Source organism: Callorhinus ursinus, unplaced genomic scaffold (genome assembly GCF_003265705.2).
Source record: "Callorhinus ursinus isolate GAN/ISIS: 27379988/994484 unplaced genomic scaffold, GSC_fseal_2.0 scaffold19, whole genome shotgun sequence".
Lineage (NCBI taxonomy): Eukaryota > Metazoa > Chordata > Mammalia > Carnivora > Otariidae > Callorhinus > Callorhinus ursinus.
In genome coordinates, this window is record NW_027397081.1 from 2,176,812 (window position 1) to 2,199,203 (window position 22,392).

Consider the following 22,392-nt stretch of genomic DNA (forward strand, 5'->3'; position numbering starts at 1 on the left):
AGGTCACAATCTCGGGGTCCTGGGATTGAGCCCCATGTCGGACTCTCTGCCCAGTGGGGAGCCTGCTTCTCCCTCTGCCTCTGCCCCTCCCCAGTGCTCTGTTTCTCTCTCTCTCTGTCTCAAATAAAATCTTTAAGAAAAAAACCACTGACAAACAACTGAATGCAGACATCGAAATGCCCCATCTTTCATTAAGTGTTGTTTTCCCAACATCATGTTAAGAGCTTTACATACAGTAATTATTGACTCTTCACATTCACCTTCTTATAGAGTATTTTTTTTGTGTGTGTGTTTTGCTTTCAATTTTCAATGCACCCAGGTGGGAGAGGGGTTGAGTACTTTCCCAAGAATACCTAGCTAGTAAGCGGCAGAGGCAGGATTTCAGCTGAGGTCTCGTTACTCTTAATCATTTTTCCACACAGCCTCCCATAAGCCAGGTTTCCTTATTTCCTTCATTAACATAAATTCATTAACCTCTGTTGGCATAAATTGGATGCTTGGTTATACAGTACACGTGTCCCTTTAAGATATTACTCTTTTCTATGTACACATGTTCGAAACCACCCTACCCAACACAGTTGAAACAGTCCTAGATTGACCAATGTAAAATGCCTGTTAAAACGGGGGAGTTTTACATTTTATTTTGGTTAAAACATAAATGTGCATTCCTGTGACCAGGTTCTGATGAAGTATAAAGATCTTTTTACATTTTATTTTGGTTAAAACATAAATATGCATTCCTGTGACCAGGTTTTGATGAAGTACAAAGATCTTTTCTCTGAGTACATCTCATAATGATAAAATTCTTTGTGATCTTTCTTATATAAGCCATGTCCATAACGTATCCATAATTTCCAATTTCTCTGTCTTGAAAGTAGAGAAAAACTTAAAGACACAAGTGAAGCCATTCAGGCTTTTTAGATTTATTTATTTTCACTCTTTGTAAAACGGTTGAGTTGTCTCACTGATAACCTAACTCAACGACATTTTTTAAAGCAACTCACCATGAAAGTTTGGATTTTCACTTAAATATTTACCGTAATAAATAATAAACCCTCTTGACTACACTCATGTTTTGTTGTGCCACACGATATTTAACTGAATTGTAATTATATCAATGTGTACAACTGGACGACAGATGTTTGGGAACAAATACAACAGACCCTTGGGATGTGTCTATCTCAACAGTGCAAGCAGAAATGCACTCAGGGTAGTAACACAAGCACGGCAATCATGGGTATTGATGTGGGAAATGAAGGCAGAAGAAAAATTGTTAAATTCCCTTACTACCTACAGCCCATGGACAAGTCCTCGAGACAGGCACAGTGACCTTCCTCTAGGAACTCAACTACCTCGATGTTGACACTTTGCTGAGGGCAAAAGACAATCCTAGCTCGACCCCTTCTCCCCCCAGGACCCTGTAAGTCTACTTTAACATATAAAATTCCTTTGGGAACTTCCTTTATCTCTAAACCCCCCAAGATTCGTGTTGTCAATATCCCCCAAGCATACGACCCACCGATACACATGTGAAGGGTCTCATGACTCAGGTTTTGTTAGACAGTAATAAACGCCCTTGTCCTAACAACAGCTAGCCCCCTCGAGGTCCTGGAAAGCTTGCTTCCAAAATTCCTTAGAGACTTACGCTCTCCCTAACCCCCTCCCAGCTTGAAAGTATATGACGGGCCGCTCCTCACGAGCCCGGTGCGGCTCCTTCTGCCCCCGGGTCCTGCCCCCGGGCTTTAATAAAACCACCTTTTTGCACCAAAGACGTCTCAAGAATTCTTTCTTGGCCGTCGGCTTCGAACCGTAACGTCTTTCCTACATCAGGTATCACTCAAAGATTTTCCATTCACACTAGACCATGTGGTCAATTTACCTCTTGGGGCAAAAGATCTCTTGCTGCATTGATTTGTTCACCTGGTGGAGGATATTTTCACATTTCTGCAGGGCAAATCTGACATGACTAAGAGAAATGCACCTTAATACAGGGAAGGACCCAGATTTTGTGGGGTATGATACTTATATAATCTGAGATGCTCTCTTTAAGAAAAAGAAAAACAAATTATAAATATAAACTTAGGTAACAGGGCCTCAGCAGGGACCTGGTGAGGGAGGGGGCCTGCAGCTTTAAGCATCCTCAGCTTCAAAGTTAGGCCACGGCTGCCACCCGCAGAGACCTTCCTCTTGCTACAAATCTGAGCTTCCCCGGAACTGCACTCCGCTGACATGCATTCCACCATTCAGCAAATATTTACTAAGCACGTCCTACACACTAGGTGCTATTCCAAGAGCGAAGGGTACAGCAGGGAATACAAGAGACCAAGTCTCCATCCTCACAGCTCAGATTCTTGGAAGGAGACAGGACATACACAAATAAAAATGTACCACTCCGGGCAGAGGTGAGTGAGGATGTTGCAAAACAGGCAGAGTCAAGAAGAATTGTTTTTTAAAACCACTTCTCTGGAAACGGAAAGTGCCTCATGAGCAAAATGTTTTCACAGAAGTAGCGTCTTGCTGTGTCCTGACATATATAGAGCTCAGAGCTCATGAGGTCATTCCTTCCTTAGAACAAGTTTTTTCCATCCTGGGTGTTTGTGCAGAACACTAAGGTCACCGTGCTGAGGTCTTTCACAGGCTGAGACCTCCAGCTGGGACTTCAGGTGGCGGAGCCCTCCACCCACGGAAGAAATACATTCTGCAACAATGGAAATTGTACGGGGCGTTGTTACATGCATGTTACATGTTGTACCCATCAAAGGAACATAACCCAAGGAGATGGTTTGAGATTAGGTTACGGAAAAACAAGGCACCTTTACGAGCCACACTTACTAGACAGAATGCTTTTGCTTGCCCAAACTATTAACAAATTAAAAGGCCATGCTGACAAACACCCAACCACAAGTTTGGTAGAAATAAGTCACTGAACAAAAAGGAAGAATGATTTATATTTCTCTAATCATTTTTATTGATCATCTTTCCATTGTGGACCACAGAGTGACTGGTAGATCTGAGATTTTAAAACGCAAAACATCAGCGCTCATAACCTTTAACTTTCCTTTAAAAAGACAGGCTCCAAACAGATGCTGTTCAAGGCCTCTAAATCCAGGGAGATATGGGTTATATAATAAAAAGCCATATCAAATTTCTAATAGGTTAAAGCCTCCCTCTGCACCTGGCACGACTTTGCTTTTTACAAATCTTTCACTGATCAGCCAGAAAGAGTCATTTTTAAAAAGTCAGGTGATAAAAAAGAATGTTACCATTACCTGAGTCAAATTAAGTTGTAAGTGAAAAAGAATACCAAAGCTGGTTAAACACAAATTTTTTTCCATCCATGACAGAGAAATGATGTGCCAGTGGTGTTTGCATAAGCAACTTCTCAGATATCAAAAACGTTGCACCTGCTATAAAAAACTGAGTAGCCTGGCTGATGGGTATCTTCTAGATGAGTGTAAGTTCTTTTTTACAAAAGAGAATATATGAAGGCAACCAGAAACATCAAATGTATCCATGTTGATATAATAAGAAAGCAAAATAGAAACCATATAAAACTTGCCCGTATTAGATTATTAATCCCCCTAAAAAGTGACTCAGGCAACTTCAACACATTGCTAAAAAAATAAGATGGAGAAAGAGCTCGCATAAATTATTTTTTATTTTGGAAAAAGACCAATAATAACTGTGTTAGTCTAAATAAATGATATCAATGTCCCAGAACAGTGCTGTTCAAATTGATAATGACTAGCCACATATTAGTACTGAGTATCTGAAATGTGTCTAGTCTGAAATAGGATGTGTTATAGATGTAAAATGCATATCCTATTTTGAGGACTCAACATGATAAAAAGAATAGGAAGATGTATCTCAATATTTTAAAATATTTATTGAACACCGAAATGATAATATTTGGATATAGACTGGGTTAAATAAAATATATTAATAAAATTAGTTTCATGCATTTCTTTTTTTAAAATGTGGCTATTACAATTTTTTTTAAAGATTTTATTTATTTGACAGAGACGCAGCGAGAGAGGGAACATAAGCAGGGGGAGTGGGAGAGGGAGAAGCAGGCTTCCCGCGGAGCAGGGAGCCCGATGCGGGGCTCGATCCCAGGCCCCTGGGACCATGACCGGAGCCGAAGGCAGACGCTTAACGACTGAGCCACCCAGGTGCCCCGGCTACTACAATTTTTTAAGTGGTATAGGCTTGCATTATATTTCTGTCGTACGATGATGCTCTAGAGTGGCAAGTGTTGATTCAATCCCAGCTAACGGAACGGGGCTCAGAAATACAACTAGAATTCTCTCATTCTGTCCTAAGCTCCAAATTCCCAATAACCCTAATATCTGCAAATATCTCATCGAGAGCAATCTCTTCAATGCCCCACCACTTATCATGTAATATCGCCACCGCACTAGCACATAGTGTGTCACATCAGCATGCTCTCCGTAAGAGTAAGTACTCTGGATGAGAACCATTATCACATAGCTAATTAACAAAGTCATTATCATATATCACTTTCAACACTGTTGCCCTACAATCCAGCCTAGTAACTAACAAAAAAGTGAGCTCACAACCAAAGTTTGTAGAATGAACAAGTGAATGCATATGAGCCAACAGAGCCATAAATGACAAAAGGTGGGTTAAGGGGGAATTTCAAGAATCAATGAAACTGTAACGACATAGGAGCATTGCCCTTTTGACCATGTCAGGACTTCTCTGAGCTGAAAAAGAGATAGCAGTCGAAGCCAGGATTTTCAAGATATTCTGATAAGGAACTAGGGCAAAAGTAAGGCTCGTCTTCCTAGAGAATTCTCAAAGGCAGAGATATAAATGCACCACTAAACTGTCAATATAGATTTCAAGGCCAGTGAAATGTATAAATGATTAGAAAACTGAGTTCAACAAATAGTTCAACTACCCATCCTTCACATCGTATGATCTTTCATACCCTTTATTAGTTTCCCGTGGGTGCTGTAACAAATTGCCCCAGACTGACGGGCTTAAAAAACACACATTTATTCTCTTCCAGTTCTAGAGGCCAGACACCTGAGACCAGGGCCATGATCCAAAATCAAGGTGCTGGCAGGGTCATGTTCCCTCTGGATGCTCTAGGGTAGAATCTGTTGCTTGCCTCTCCTATTTTCTGGTGGTTCCTGGCATTCCATGACATGTGTCCACATCATTCCAGGCTCTGTTTCTATGGTGACACTACGCTCTCTTCTCTCCCTGTGTCAGATCTCCCTCAGTCTCTCTCCTATAAGGACACTTAAAATCGCATCAGGACCCACTTGAAAAATCCAGGATGATCTCCCGCATCTCAAGATCCTTAGCTAAATCACACCTGCAAATTCTTTGCCATATAAAGCCTTATTTAGAGATGCCAGAATTAGGGCATGCAACCTTTGAGGGCCACGAGTCCACAGAAGACAGACTCCAACACATAGTTTTCCAATCTGCCCTACGGTAGTCACTAAAAACGGTCATTTTTGTATGCCACTCTGCAATCTCTATGAAAGCTGGATGGACGCAAGGTTTTTATATAGCAATTATGTGCTATTGCATGCCCCTAACTGACTACTGTCCCCACCGTGGGAGTGAGGTGCAGGTTTCATGCTCCTGAGCTTTCACCTGCTCAATGCTGCGCTCGTTTCTCCTCAGGATCTCACAGATGCAAGGATTCTGAGATGATGACTTCTCACTCCTGATATGATAGTAATGCTTTTGTCCCCCTGAATAACTTATTTCTGATAAACATCTGGCAAGTAATGAGCAATCTCCAGGGAGTGTCTGCAAGTCTAGAAGGGCCAACTAGCTGGTCTTGTGCTCAAAGGAAACTGGTCAGCTAAGGGCTATATAGGCACATGCAAATGTCGTTCAGAAAATAATTTTCAACTAACCAATGTTTCTAAATTCTATTTTCATGAATTTTAGGCATGCATGCAAATTGGGTGTGTAAATGACACCAAGCGATTCAGGAGTCATACAACTGATTCAACTATTTTAATTATATCTAAAATTTGTTGAGATCACATAAATGAGAATGGTTGTATATCAGTGACAGATTACCATTATTGTTCATTTTTTTCCAATGTATTTGAAAAGTATGAAATTCCCCTAGTTTAACTCACATTCCCAAGAGAGGGAGTAAAAAAAATATGACGCATAAAGCTGTCTTTTTTCTACTGCCATCCAGTGGTCAAATAATCATATTGCATATTACATAGAAAAAAAGTTAATAAGTAAGCATTAAATAGTTAATGTGGGTTGCTAAGGGAGCCCACAGTTTTTGTTTTTGTGGTTCTGGAATATTCAGGCTAATATCTAAATACAGAAAAGAGAAAATCAAGAAAGTACAACTCCCCGTTCTAAAATCAAAAGTTACTTTTCTGTTCAAATGTTAATGAATAGAATAGTGAGAACCAATGAGGGAGTTGTTTTTCAACCTTCGAAGAATCCTGTGCTCTACACCGGCTTGACCAGTATCATTTTTTTCTGAACTAAACATTAGGAGAGACGATGTATGGTTACAATTAGGCCAACTGGACCAAGTCTTCAAACAAAAAGCCTAGGACACAGAATGATGGCGCCTAGGACACAGAATGATGGCACCCAGATGGACACTGCCTTGTGCTTATTCACAGAGATGTTTTATCTCTTCGGCCAAAGTATAAGCTTTAAGAGAGTAGAGGCTGTGCCTGAGGCTTACCTGTTTCTACCTCAGCATGTCATCCAGAACTTTGCATGCAGGCAGCACTCAATAAGCATCTGCTGAGCCAGTGAACAGTGTTCATGCTTACTCGAATTGGGTTTGGTGAAAAGCATTCATCTACAGAATTGAATCAAAACAATACAAAGCCACAGGAGTTCTTCTTAGGGTATTTAAATAATCCCCCCCAGATGCTGTATTTAAACTAAATTCCAAATAGCTCTCACTTCATTCTTTTTTTTAATTAACTCTATAAAAATCCTTTAATTCCATATTTATTTCATCAATGAACTTTTTGCTTTTATAGGAAATACATATATTTTTTATTCCATTCAATGGCAACTTTCTTGTTTAATCCTCAGTAAAATAACAGATGGGTTAAACACGCACTCTCTGTATGCACAGAACAGAGATGCATTAATCTTTCTTAATGTCTGTTAATCATCCAGATTGAACCCTAAGACTTGTTTCCTGATCTTTAATGTTCTTTCTTTTGAACTTTTATTAAGTAGCAGGAATTTCGTGTAAAAGCACTCAAATATTAATACTGGAAAGGAAAGGTATATCTGAAAGGATTCATTGTAGTCAGTATATGTGTGGAGGGTTTTTTTGGGGGGGTAAACTCTTCACACACTTCATTGATATTAGTCCAAAGTGAACGCCCAGATGTCATGCTTATGCCTAAGGCAGCAGTCTAAAAGTTATGTGTCATCTCGGCATTATCCACAAGTCTGCTGGAAAAACTCAACCCTTCACACCAACCACTGCTGATGAGGCTAGAGAGCGCTTTGCCATGTTGCAAGTGCTCCAGAAATACCAGGTTTTCTTCTCACACGCCCACAACCATGAAATCTCTTACTTTAAAAGCACAATAATACACTGTTGATCCTTCATGTTCACTGTGCACGTATTTCATATAAATAATGTTTCTCTCCTGGGGCCCCTGGGTGGCTCAGATGGTGAAGCGTCTGCCTTCAGCTCAGCTCATGATCCCGGAGTCCTGGGATCGGGCCCCGCATCGGGCTCCCTGCTCCACGGGAAGCCTGCTTCTCCCTCTGTCTGCCGCTCCCCCTGCTCGTGCTCGCTCTCTCTCTCTCACTCTCTCAAATAAATAAATAAAATCTTTAAAAAAAAAAACAATGTCTCTCCTGCCTCCCCGCCTCTAGGTTCCATCCGCATGGATCCTGCACAGGCTCCCAAAGCCTGAAGAGTCCGCCTCCGTGACTTTCCCTTACCTGTTCCTCATCTCCGACTGCCTAGCCTGTTCTGGCTATAAAAAGCCCCCCCAGACAATGAACAGAAACCTGTCACCCTCGAGTCCGGGTTTAAACACCCTTCTCCCATCCCTTTACAGTCCGCTGATGGGAGGGCTCACGCAGTTCCAAGATCCGGCACAAAAAGGAGACCCTGGCTGCCACTGATTTACTGACTCCTGAAACTTTATTCTCCTGTGGGCCAGACAGTGAAACGAACAATGAGGATGCCCGGCTGTACTAAATACAAGCACGCTCACATCCGAAAATGTCAGATATGTACATAAGTGAGTACCCTTATGGGCTTTATGATGGGCATGTGGGATAAATAAAGGAGTAGCCAATTCTCCCCGGGGAGTGCTGGGGTCCAGAAAGGCGGCAGAGTGATGCAGTCCCCCTGCCCCTACACCCACCCACGGTCCAGGCAAACATAACTGTGCTGTGTCGGAAAGAATTAACCACAAGGATTAATACTGCTAAGGCACTCACCACTGGATGAATAAGCTAATATTTTAAAAAGAGTAATTATTTCACTCTCAGGCCTCTAAATTGGAGAGTTTACTCTACGCCCCCGTGGGATCGGCCAATGCAGACCTCAAGTTCAGAGCTCAGTGATGAGGCAGAGGCAGTAAGTGTATATTTATAGGTCTTTGGCAGCAACTGACACTTTGGATAAAACTACGATTTTCCAGAGATTATCAGGGAGGAGAGTGAGGCCATAAGGCTGAGGTCGGAGCCTTAAGGGACATACCAGTATTTACAGGGCAGGCAGGGAGGTGAAGACCCCGCCGAGGAGACAAAAAATAAAGTAAGAGCTCAATGACATAAGGAAACAAAATCTACGTCAGTGTCTGTGCTCAATGTCATATTTCGATAGCCATAAACACCCTTCTATTTAAAACATTTTAAGTTCATATATACATAGATACACCCATACAATCTATCTATACATATCTCCCCGCAAAATATTGCGATTGTAGCACTTACTGGGTTGTAATACAATTTTTATCTTTGAGTGCTCTTTCTGTATTCACAAAATCCCTACTACATCCTAAGATCTTTGCTACTTCTTTCATTATTCATAATGGTTACAGGGACAATAACACATAAGATACACTTTTTTTTAAGATTTTTAAAATTTATTTTATTTGACAGAGAGAGAGAGCAAGAGCAGGAACACAAGCAGGGGGAGTGGGAGAGGGAGGAGCAGGCTTCCCGCCGAGCAGGGAGCCCGATGTGGGGCTCTGTCCCAGGACCCTGGGATCACGACCTGAGCCAAAGGCAGACGCTTAACGACTGAGCCACCCAGGCAGGTAAGATACACTTTTTAAGGCCTTCTCTAATCTTGCTCCTCTAAAGAACCTAAAACAGGTACTGTGTTATTTCTGGCTTTATTTCTATCACCATTCCAAACCTGGCATTTAGGAGCGGTTAAGGCAAAGGAGAGGCAGTGTCAAGCCGAGGGAAGACAATGTTTCAAGATAAGACCAGCCCATCAGAGTGATGTCACAGTGACGTCACCACAGTGATGTCAACCCAGAGCAGTTCGGTAGAGCCACAGGAGTGACTGCATGTCAAGTGGGTAAGGCAGAGGAGAGAAGGAGGAGACGGTGAGTCGTGGTGAAACCGAAGATGTTTATATGGTGGTAAAGTAGAAAAATAGTAAAACAGCTTGTGTACATTATGGGAGGGTGCAAGGAAACTTGACCACACATGTTGGCTGAGGAGATGGAGCCAGTAAGAAGGGAAAATTTAAAGACAGAAGAGTAGTAAGCTGTGGGTTTAGGTCATGGGACTGAAGGAGTCAGCAGCTTTGTCCACAGGAGAGAGACCCTAACCACAAACCCTCATACACGATGGACTGGAACAGAGTCTGACTTAAAAGAGCACTTCGGCCTCCCTGATCCTGACACAATATTAATGTTGATACCAGGTTTAAGTAGTGATTGTTGTTTAGCAACTACACCATTTTTTGAAGCATTAGCTGTGTTCATTTAAACCAGTTAGACAATACAGACACAGATATAGACATATCCATCCATCCATCCATCCATCGATCCACCCATCCAACCATCATCCATCCACCCATCCATCCATCCACGTATCCATCCATCCATCCACCTATCCATTCATCCATCCATCCATCCATCCATCCACCTATCCATCCATCCATCCATCCATCCATCCACCTATCCATCCATCCATCCATCCATCCATCCATCGATCCATCCATCCATCGATCCATCCATCCAACCATCATCCATCCATCCATCCATCCATCCATCGATCCATCCATCCAACCATCATCCATCCACCCATCCATCCATCCTTCCATCCATCCACCTATATCCATCTACCTATCCATCCATCCAATCAGCCATCTATCTATCTATCTATCTATCTACCCATCCAATCATCCATCCATCCAACCATGCATCCATCCATCGATCTATCGTGGTATGAGCTGATGTTAATCCAAGTACTCTATTCTGTAATTATGTAGTTGCTCTTGTTTTCTAGCCAAATAATGATATTTTCACTTATTCCTGTTGAATTTCATAGGATCAGTCCATCATTTCCACCTAAGAGCATGTGGATTTTCTAAATCAGTAGTCAGCAAACTACAGCCTGTAGGCCCACTGCCTGTTTCTGCAAATAACACTTTATTAGAATGAACACAGCCACACCTGTTTTTCTATGTAATTTCATGGCTGCTTTCATACTACAATGGTCGAGTCAAGTCATTGCAATAGAGACCTTATAGCCTGAAAGCCTAAAGAATTTAGTACCTGGCCCTTTATGGCGAAAGCCTGCCTCTCTGCATCTACTCCAACTCCCTATTCTTTCCAGCTAAAATAACCAAGTTTAGCAGATGTGTTTTCTGTGTCTTCACTCAAGTTATTAAGAATTCTGACCCCAATATGGTCTAATCCAAAGTGCCAATAAAATTCCTCTTCATCTCCCTCTTGACAAACACAAATCTATATCCCTCTTCATCTCCCTCTTGACAAACACAAATCTACCACCAAAAGAATGATAATATGTTTATTAACATGAAGGCTACAATCATTCTTTTCCACAATGTTGTCACAGAAATGCCAATTTTCTGGTTGAGATCCATATATACTTAAGCTAATAGCACTTTCAGTTTAGGATACTGGTAAACCCACCAAACACATTATCTAAACTTTCCTTTATGACTCAAGGACATAATTTTATTTCATTTATTTAATTTCTTTAGAGAGAAAAAGAGGAAGCACACTTGCGAGGGGGGCAGGGACGGGCAGAGGGACAGAGAGAGAGAGAGAATCCCAAACAGACTCCCTGCTGAGAGCAGAGCCAGATGTGGGTCTTGATCTCACGACCTTGAGACCATGACCTGAGCAGAAATCGAGAGTTGGACATTCAACAGACTGAGCCCCCAAGGAGCCTTAATCAAGGACATGATTTTAAAAATCAGCAACGTTACTGGGCTGTAATATAGTAATTCCTTAGTGAAATCTGGAGCGAGGCATGTCTTAGCCCATTCAGAATGCTGCAACAAAATACCAGAGACTGAGTGGGTTTTAAACAATAGTAGTTTATTCCTCACAGTTCTAGAGGCCAGGAAGTCCAAGATCAAGGCCTGGGCAGATCCAGTATTTTTTTTTTTTTTTGTATCCTCACATTGCAGAAAGGGACGTCCCTGGTGTCCCTTGTAGAAGGGCACTAATGCCATTAATAACCTCCCAAAGGCTCCACCTCCTGATATCACTACACTGGGAGTTAGGATTTCAATGTATGAATTCTCAGGGGACACAGACATTGCAGGCAGGAACTTTTCTGCCCTTATTCAATAAGAAGCCTAAGCCAGCAATGCTTGCTTAGATCTTATGAATGCTTTCCAAGGCGTGGAAATACCAAGAGGCAGAAAAACTACTAGCTGTCAGTTCTCCGTACCAACAGCGTGTGTAACTCGAACCAGTCTTGTTCTCTATTCCAATATCACGCTCCTATTCTGCTGTGGATGTAAAAACCACCAAAACAAGGGGGATGGAATTAGATGGAAAGTAGAGGCGAAGGGTCTTTCAGTGTCTACCACATGAACTTACAAACTCTTTAAAAACTCTGCAACACTGATGTTGGCTTTTAAGGGGATTTGCTGCATACTTACTGGTTCATTTGGTTGCATTTTACATAGTAGAGGTTGCTGAAGAGCTAAGGTCTGTAAAACTGGGCTGTTGCTGGGCTGCCGGGGTGGCTCATTTGGTTAAGCATCCAACTCTTGATTTCCATTCGAGTCATGATCTCTGGGTCATAAGACTGAGCCCCAGGTCGGGCTCCAGGCTCAGCAGGGAGTCTGCTTAAGAGTCTCTCTCTCTCTCTCTCTCCCCCCACCCCCCGCTTAAGCACTCCCTCTCTAAAATAAATAAATGAATGAATAAATGAACAAATAAATAAAATCTTTAAAAAATAAAAGTGGACTGTTGCTACATTGCTTATTGCATGTCTTAGTGAAACGCAGAACCTATTGGGTCTGAAATGACTTGTTCAAAACTAACACAGCTTATTCAGCACACCCAGCAGTCCCAAGAAAGCATGCTGGCCTCCAAATTCCAGAAATCAAGAATCCTAAGATACAAGATTCCAAATCATGTCTGGCTCGCTTTTGCAGGCAGAGTGCTGCCTCTAAAGCTCTATCTGTCTTCGTAAACACTCTACCAAAAAAGTGCTCAAGTAAAAAACCTAAAATCAGAAAACACCCCTCCTCATATGAAAGACAACTCCTATGCCTGTAGCAGGGTGTTTCCGGAGACACCCCTGTCTCCCAATTACACAACAACCACTAACCTGCACAAAGCACAAAAAAGCATAGTACTAATCTATGAATATTAAAGATAATATACTGATGTCAGCATACCATGGTACAGAGCAGAGCAAAAATACATTATTATATGTATCACCAACACATGTAAAAACAAGGCATACTTCATTCTTATTCTGGAAAAAAGTGCTTGGAAGAAAATATTTCTTCCTATACGTGCCCTTGTGCACTTTAGTGTCTCATGGGCTTATTCCTTTACTTATGACTTACATTTGGTCCTGAAATACAGTGTGGGGAGGGAGAACATTTTTTTTTGATGCAGTATTTGTCTTGGATTCTTTCTTTTTGGCTATTATGTATTATCCCCCTGTACCTTTTTACCAAAACCGTCCTTCACATAAAAGTCAATGGTCAATGTAAAAATGTTTTAAATTGCATTAAATCTGAAATATGGAAGTTTGAAATACCTTAAAATGTGGTAAACACACCAGACAGGTTGCTTTCCCTCTCTACATGATCTGAACGAGACCTCAGGTACAGGGAGCAGAACCTAGCATCTAGCGTGCTGAGGCATGGGGGGGCACCCAGGGTGAGGGGACCTCAGTGACGTCCCAGGACACTGGCACCTCACATCTGGAAATTTCAGGCTAGGAAAACCAGTCACGTCCACCTCGATCATGCTGAAAATTAAGTGGTCCCGTGTTCATGTCCCATGGGCAGCGGAAGTATAGGGAGACTGTTCCTGATCACATCACTGGCCTGGCTGACTTCTCAGGAACACTGGCAGTCAGTATTCAAACACAGCACAGGCCCTATCTTTCTCCAAACTAACTCTTTTGGTGGCTTCTCACTGCCCTACAAATAATGGCCAAACTCCCTAACATCACTTCCCAGACCTTTACTTAGTGGACACCTGATGGCTACGTTCTCACCTCCAAATCTTGGCAAGGGCTGTCTCCCACCCTGCTTCCTCATTGCCCCCAACTTCTAACTCCTACTCACACTTCACTCCCCGGTTTAGATACCACTTCCTCCAGGAAACCTTCCCCAATCCCTCAAATCTAGATTAGGTGCTCCTTGCGAATTCCCATACCTCTGTGCATTTCCTCCATAAAAGCAAACATCACACTACACTGGGCCTTCACACTTTTCTAATTGCAAAATAAATCCTTTTCAAATAAAACTCTTCTGATGGACACAGATATGTGAAGCAAAAATGCAGGGATGCATGTAAAATAGTTCTGTTGAAGAAGGGGCGGACAATCCTGGGACTCTCCCGAATGCACCTGAAAGACAACAGTACTACACTGGCACGAAGTATGCATTTGTCTCTGTTGTCCAGGAGACTATAGGCTGGAAGGAGGCAGGAACCATGCCTGTTTTATTCATAATGTGCTAGATAACTCTGCATCCAGCACAGTAACTGGCAAAGATTAGAGATACAATAAATAATTGCCATAGAGATGAATAAGTAACAGTGGGGGTCAGCAGCAGAGCGCAGGACAAAGAACTATTTGTACATTCATTTCCAAACTTCCATGTTTAGAGGACAGTCCAGACCAAGGAAGGAATGAACTAAAAGGAGACAACCTTTAAAAGGGACAGACAGTTCAAACATGATTCACTTCCACCTTAAGCCATCTGACTCCTTTGTGAGAGACAAATCGTTACCTAAAGGACGTGGCATAGATGAGCTAGGAGCAGCCACCCCCAGCTCACTTAAAAGATGTTCCTATTTTAATATAAGGAAGAATTTTATTAATGCTTAGGTAGTACCTTTTTAAGCTAATCAGATCAATTCAGCTGGTTAAGTTAAAAAGAGTAGTTCCAGAAGGGAGATGATGTGCATTATGACTCAGCTCTCAAGGACAGACACATAAATACACACATCCTTCCAGACTCAGAATGATGGGGTTGAGACCATGCATACTCAAGAGACCCGTGTGACAGCATGCTTATCACTGATCAGTAAAGATCAATGACTCTGGGACACTGCTCCATTGGTTGACAATACTGTTCTGAAACAATAAAGTTTTGCTCTCCTTCCCTGGAAGGGAAATCCCATAAACAAAAATCAACGTCATTACCATAACTCACAATCTAGTGGCATTTCCTCCTACAGAGTGTACGTCCACCTGTTTAAACTCGCCTCTTTAGAAGAATCTACATTAAATACTATAACCCATGGCAGCAAGTCATAGCCATGTTACATTTAAAATACGTAATCACCACGATGCTGTATGAGATTATGAAACTTTAATGCCCTCAGAGTTGAACAGAAAATATAAACCCAGAAGAACAAAAGACCTGACACTAACCTGATTCTCAGCTTTCAAACATTTTGAAAATAATTTGTTTATTGTAAATAATGCTGCAATATACAGAACACATATCCTATATATAGGGGTGCATACAGAGCGTATTGTATGTCAGTGTTACTTCAAAAAAAAAACCCTAATAATTTGTTTACATCGTCCTCTCTTTTGTTGCCTTTTCTAACAGATCTAATCTTTGTCATCATTGACGACAGAAATCCACATTATCTAAGAAACAAGGTTGACTCCTTAAAGATCTAAGACCACAATTAGTAAACCTGCAGGCCTATGACTAGATAATGACAATGTAACAGACAATTCAAGTATCAGCATATTAAGCAAACAAACAACATTAAATTCAGAACCTTTTCCCACCAGCACCTGAAAGCGACACAGAAAACAACAAAAGGTCAAGAAAATGAAGAGTGCATCTGTATCCCCGAAGCCCACACCCCAGCAGGAAGTTCTGTCTATTCGATTTTAAAATCAGTAAGTAATACGGTCAGTTAATTGCTACCTTTACACTTCTTGATCTACACTCTGAGCAACACCAGTTGTGGCCAGTTATTACAAAAGCACAATTGTGCAGGCACTAAAACAAGAATATGGGAATTCTGCTGCTATTATTAAGACTTTCCCTGAGCTAGGAGGCAGGTCAGGCATGGGTATCAAAAGTAAATCAGTTAAAAATAATAAATATGATATAAGGAAGTGTAAATAATCAATTAAGTTTTGCAAACGATACTTTTCTCCTTCTTAGATGCAGAATCTAGTTTCCTCCTGGAGACAGGGACCAAATTCAACCACCATTGGGTCACCTTGAGCCCTTCTGCAGGTGCTGGGAAGGGGTCTGCAGATAACCCCTTTACAATAAAAATATATTGTGATGGAGAGTTCTGGCCAGGAGACAGCAGCAGACCGGCCTCCTACACTCTGGGTAGAAGGAGATTATCACTGATTGACTCTAACACTTCTACACCATTTCTAGCTATTCTAGCTATCTGGAGCTATGACGTACAGGTAGAATAAAAACAAGGTTTCTGGGTGTCAGGCTGGACAGGATCCACCACATCGCATGCCCATGACAGGATGCCTGCCCTGTTTGTTCTTATCTTGACTCCAGCATTAAGTGGCAGCTAACAGGGTCAGCAGGAACAAATTGATGCACTCAGCTGTGAATGAAGATAGTTCTGTCATTAGATACCGATTTCTAAAACCCCTATTCAAGGGTCATGGCTAATTTTTTACTGTGACTTCCTACCACTTGTAATAGGAAAGCCCGATCTTCTGGGGACCCTAAATTAATGTTTGGAAACTTTTATCTTCTGTATTTCTCCTTATTACATTCCATGCCCATGTCCTCTCCAGGATTACACCCTGTCTTAACCCGATAGTCAAAAGAACAAGATTATTGTCTTCCTTAACAAAGGAACTTTGGGGGAACCAGTTAAAAATGTCTGGAATCAGAACAAGCGTTTTAATTTAATACGTTATTACTTTCTCTCAACAGCCCAACTGTTGTGATTAAGATTTTCCAGATGATGTCTAGACTTTTTCAAAGAACCTTTATTCTTAACCCCTCAGCAAAACCCTATGGCAGTGTTTCTCAATTTTGTTTTTCATTATCATCATTCCTCCCTTCAAGAGCCTGTTTAGACTTTTTTTCCTAATCATGTCTCCTCCCTATGAAATGTTAACACTACAGATATACTATCTATCTCTTTATATATTCCTGCCCTTCGGAGGACCACAAACCACTGTAGTATTTAAGATTTTTTTCACCCTCTAAGATCTGATTTTGCTACTTTAGGGCAATTTTGTCTCTCTTTGAGAATGCATGCTCTGTAACACTTAAGAGTAAGATGCCTTTTGAAAATTCCCCAAACTAACAACTCATTATGAGTATTAATTTTTTTACTCTGTATATAACAATTTTTTTTTATCTAACCTTTCCCCCACCTATTTTTGTTTGCAAAATGAGACTGACATTGAGGAAAGTGTTGAGCAATCCAAATTAATCAAAACGTGTGTGCATGTTTGTGCTGTTAGTAAATTGCAAAACAGCTTTAACTAAAATATGAATAAATAGATCCAGGTTAGTTTTCAAAATTCTGATAAAATAAAGCCTTTATCATATAGACCGGACAGATGTACAGAGTTTTAACAATGAAAACTAAAAGGAGAGTATTCTTTTAAAAAAATATGAGCTGCATGCCTTGGTTTCAGTTGGAATCTTGGGTTACCAGGCAATGGTTACATACTTTTCACTTTCTGTCCTTGACATCTTGTAACTGATACTCGGGAGGCTAAGAATTACAAAATTATGGCTATGAAGTCATGCAAATTATACATGGCATTTTATTCTACACAGCTGAGAGGGCATATAAAGTGTAAACCTTAACAAATCTAAAAACTCCACTAGAAGATTGTCCCTGGCGGAAACATTAATGACAGAAGCAAAACTATAAAAGTTTGGTCTTGAGCCTAAAACTTTTTTTAAGTTTTAGTAAGAAAACTCTGTACTTTAACTAAGATGGAGGGCAAACCACTTCTGGAATATTTCACATAAAAACACTGTGATAAAGTAATTCTGGAAACACAGGGGCATCTTTTGGCCAGGAGGTGACCCTGAGGCTTCCCTGTGCCCTCTCCACACAACTATATCACCTCGTAGGACTCGAGCACACTGAAATCCATAGCGTACTTATCATCAGAAAATATACTAGGTTTTTGTTGTTTCAAAGTTCAAAAGCCTTACTGTAAAGTCCAAATTAAGGGCATATCAAGAGAGAAACTGATAAGGGCATAAGATGGCTACTATGAATTTACTGGAGAACACATACTGCCCGCTCAAACAGTGAAGCCATTAAGAACAGCTTGGTGAGCTCCTTGGGGGATGTGTTAGAATTTTCAGCAGGCAGACAGAAAGAAAGGTGGTACTGATGAAGGGAAAAAACAAAAGACTATGGGTCAGTTCAGGTAGATGGTAGAAACAGCTTCAAACTACTGGCAACATCAGTTGTAGTTGAGAACAAAAGAATAAATCAAGTTCAGCTCTTGGTGGTAGCCCAGAAACTAAATAAGCTCAATTAAAGTGTCTGGGACCCATTGACCCAGGTGTCCTCCAGAGCAAAGGAAAACAAACAAGCCTGCTTGGCACGTTGCTTAGGTTAGCTAAGCAGCCTTGCTTCTTGCAACAGTTGGAAAACCCTCTGTGCGGGGAAACTAAGAGTACAAGCCCTCTGCGGTACTGATGAAACCCCAGCTGTCCCAGTCTCCCAGGGAGCTTCTGCACCCCCGGGGGAAATTCACTTTGGGGACATAAACGGCAAACGCTGCACACGGCCATCTCCCCAAAATAAATAACACATGAGTTCTCTGTTCCAGATACGGCTGCAGGACTGAAGGACATCATTCCCTTTCCTCCTCCTGATACAATAGAAATAAAATAAATCACCCAGAGAAAGCCACTCTTGAGTCCCTCCGCCTATCAAAAATGCCCCATCTATCTGAGTGTCCAGTCCAAAAGGTTAAGAGCCTGGCCGAGGGGCGGCGCAGGCTGCAGCTCTGCAGCTCCGGGACCCTGGGATCAGTGACTACAGCACAGAGAGGACTTCTCTGGGGTGCAGGGAAATGAGCCACCTGACCCATGTGATCCCCACGCCGCTGGCACGCGTCCCGAAGCCCCCAGGCCCATTCAGGAATGGGGACAAGCACGAGACACCCCGCCACCCCGCCCTGCCGCCACGAAGCCTTCACCAGGCTTCCTATGAAAAAGTTTTTTAAGGATGACAACAACAACAACAACAACAAAAACGTGATTTCTTTAAAAAAAAAAAAACTAAAGAAAATAAAATCTGAATCTCTCACCATCTCGCCTGAGGTTGGCGTTGCGCAAAGCTTTGATGGATGATGCGCTCTGCGGAGCTGCAGAAGTGTCCCGATAGCTGCAAAAGTTTGCGCAGACCAGAGTGTAGACGAGGCCGAGCGGGCGCATTGGGATCCGCGAGCCGGGGACCGCGTCGCCGCAGGAGAAAGCCGGGGGCCGCCGGGCCGGACGCAGCGCTGTCGCCGCCTGCGCTCCCGCGCGAGGGCCGGGCCGCGGAGCTAGTGGCCGCGCTGGGCGCGCACTTCCTGCATATGCCCAACTTTCGGAGCGCGTGTGGGCGCCGCACTTCCTTGTGCAGCCGCAGGCCGAGGGAGGGTGGCGGGACACACCACAGGTTGACGCCGGTCCGCCCCCTCCGGCGGCCGGCGGCGGCAGCACACGCAGCGGGGGCGCGGCGTCCCGGGCGGGCGCGCAGAGCCGTGCGTCCTCCGCCGGCCCCGCCGCCCGGAGCCCAGAGGCGCGCGCTGCGCCCCGCCCCCAGCGGGCCCCGGGTGCGGGCGTGGGAGGGGGGACGCGGCTTCCCCCCCCCGCGGCCGCGGCTCAGGCCGGCTCGGTCCGCCAGCCGGGGAGCGCGGAACCCGGGGAGAGGCGCACATCCCAGCGCTTCTGCCCAAGCGGCCTGCTAGTCCGTCCCCACGGGGGCAGAACTCCTTCCACCGTGGTGGGGGGTTTGGGGATGGGGCCTGGAGTTGGGCCAGAATCAGATTCTGCTTATTCAGGATATCACTAGGTGAGAAAGTGGGCCAGGGCAAGGTAAAGAAGCTTGATTCTGAGCTCCTTACGAGCTCCGGTCCGGCCGTGACCTTAGCTGAGTCAAGGTCGTTTTCCCACCGGTGGGAGGGGGAACAGAGGTCCTTCTTATCTCAAGGGGCTCTAGTTGTGATGGCCCCATGTGGTGACGGGAACAAGAAATGGTCAGGAGTGCTCTCCTATGCCCACTCCCACGCCCTGCCCAGTAGAAGGGGCTAGAGGTCAGGGTGGGGGTGAGCCGGGGCACACTGGAAAGGTGAAGTTGAGAGACCATTACATTCTTTTCCTTCTTTTTCTTCATGGTCCATAGCAAGAGGCAGGGAGCATCAGGCCTTTGGGCCTCCCTCCTCTCAGTATCTGGGAGCTCAGAGGTCCAGAGGAACTGACTGTGGGTTCTAGGAACTTCTGCATCATGCATCTATCTCTCCGGGGTGAGGAACTATATTTGGAACAGGAGTAAGTCTCGGCTCTGCTGCTTACGGCTTTGTCACCTTGAGCAAATCACTTGACCTCTTGAGCCTCAGTGTCTTTACTTAGAAAAGGAGGGTAGCAATTTTTAGTCTGTATGGCTGTGGTGACAATTATATGAAATAATTTTGGTATTTAGCTTTGTAGCTGAATTAAAATCCAAATTTACATAATTTCTCAGCTCCTCATTGATGAGAACTAGAAGAGACATTTACTAGTAGTCTCTTTTAGGCCTTCCAGCCCCTGAAAGTCTGGGGTATGAGAAGTCAGTGATACCCAGATAAAGAGCAGCTGAGAAGCAAAAAAGACATTTGACAACTACACCGTCCAACATGGGCTAGGACACCTGTGCTCTTTCCATTTACGCAAAGATTCATGTGGTTCATCCCCTGGCATTTTGTCTAAAACAGTAGTTCACCAACTGCAGGTTTGTGGATTGTGAAGTCAGTTTCAAGACCAGCATGATTACTTTTTTCTATCAATACTTTATTTTTCCAGAGAATTTTTAGGTTCACAGCAAAACCCAGTGAAAAGTACGAAGATGTCCCATATGCACTTTGCCCAAACACAGGGGTAGCTTCTGCCATCATCAACAGGGCTGACCACAGTGGTGTGTTTGTTACAGCTGATCATACACTGACACATCATAATCACCCATATATATTAATAAGAGAATCAGAGACTGATAAGATAGGACTGAGACTAAAGTATATTATACCATTTTAAAAAAGTGGTTGAAAATGCTCATTAAATTTCAGATATAGCCCCTGAAATGAGAATATAGGAAAAATGAGAAAAATGTGCAAGTGGTTTATGTTGTTAAAGTATCAAATGCTAAAGAGGATCATTTATCATAATATATAAAATACTGAATTTAAAGTATTCAAAGTAGTGTTGCCCAAGATACTAATACTGTGTACTGTGTAAAGGCATTGTAAATTCATAATGTCAAATATTTTAGTTGAGAATAGTAAAGGATCTCACACGGAATCTGCATTTTTTGATCTTTAATGTCAGTAAATACCCCAAATCAATGATAAAACAAAAAAACTGGGGTGCCTGGGTGGCTCAGTCGGTGAAGCGTCTGCCTTCAGCTCAGGTCATGATCCCAGGGTCCTGGGATGGAGTCCCACGTCGGGCTCCCTGCTCGGCGGGGAATTTGCTTCTCTCTCTGCCTCTGCCCCTCCCCCTGCCTGTGTTCACTCTCTCTCAAATAAATAAAATCTTTAAAAGAAAAGAAAAACTAGGGAGCTGTCCCTAACCAACTCTTCTGAATCTGGTTTTCAATATTACCTAATAATTAATTCTTACAAATGAGGTTGACTACACCAACTAAGGTATCATTGCACACAGAAGAGGCACTTAAGAAAGATAGACTGAGAGACTGAGGAAGGTCTGGTATCAAGATTAAAGATTAGATGATTCAATTTTCTTTTTACCTGTATCTTAAACTAACTTAGCAAAACACTGAACTTGCCACTGTGTCTTTAAATGCTTATAGGCCAGTTAGAAGAACATGAGTGAACACAAAGAAGTCAGATTTATAAATATTTATGACTGTTCAGAATAAGATAAATCAACTATTCTATATTTAACCATTGTTCAGTGACATTCATATAACTGTAAAAGATACTTCTGTTTAGAAAACATTGTTAAATATGAGAGCAATTTATAAGAGGTCCATGCAAAGTGGCATTTATCCCAAACATATATATTCTCACAGTAATGATTTGCTAAAAGGTAGGTTAGGATGTGACACCATTTTTTATCACATACTCTTTTCCTTACATAAATAGAGCACAAGAATGGTGTTTTCCACTACATTTTCCAATATGCTTCTTTCAGGAATTCGTAAAAGTCACAGTGGAAAAGGAATGAAATGGGGCGTGTCTCATTTCTGCAAGTGGCTCATACCAGTACTTTTTTTTTTTTTTTTAACTAAACTTCTCCCAGTCTTTACTTATAACTCAGTGCAGGACCTTTCTCTTGACTATAGTAATCATGCCACGAAGCCTACTCTCCTCAAAGAGGACACCCCTGGGCTGGTCATCCTCCACTCACCGATCTCAGAAAAAGCAGAACACTCTGACGTAAAATCCTAATTTCTGCTCTGCGAATAGACTACTGATCTTTGGCAGGATTGAAGTTCATGGGACGTAGATCTGTTTCTGCAAAAAGGAGAGTGTTATAGTAGATGACCT

General features: G+C 42.6%; 1 protein-coding gene across 3 annotated transcripts in view; it reads right to left on the minus strand.

The window, feature by feature from the left end:
- Nucleotides 1-19,399, minus strand: part of PDGFD (platelet derived growth factor D) — a 231,372-nt gene extending 211,973 nt beyond the window's left edge. The window contains exon 1 of one of the 3 annotated variants that reach the window (XM_025893898.2): nucleotides 18,955-19,399. In XM_025893898.2, coding sequence (XP_025749683.1) covers nucleotides 18,955-19,081 — 127 coding nt within the window. In that variant the 5' untranslated portion in view covers nucleotides 19,082-19,399. The remainder of the gene's footprint in view (nucleotides 1-18,954) is intronic. The other 2 variants (XM_025893897.2, XM_073903660.1) reach the window with 2 other exon arrangements.
- Nucleotides 19,400-22,392: the final 2,993 nt, after the last annotated feature.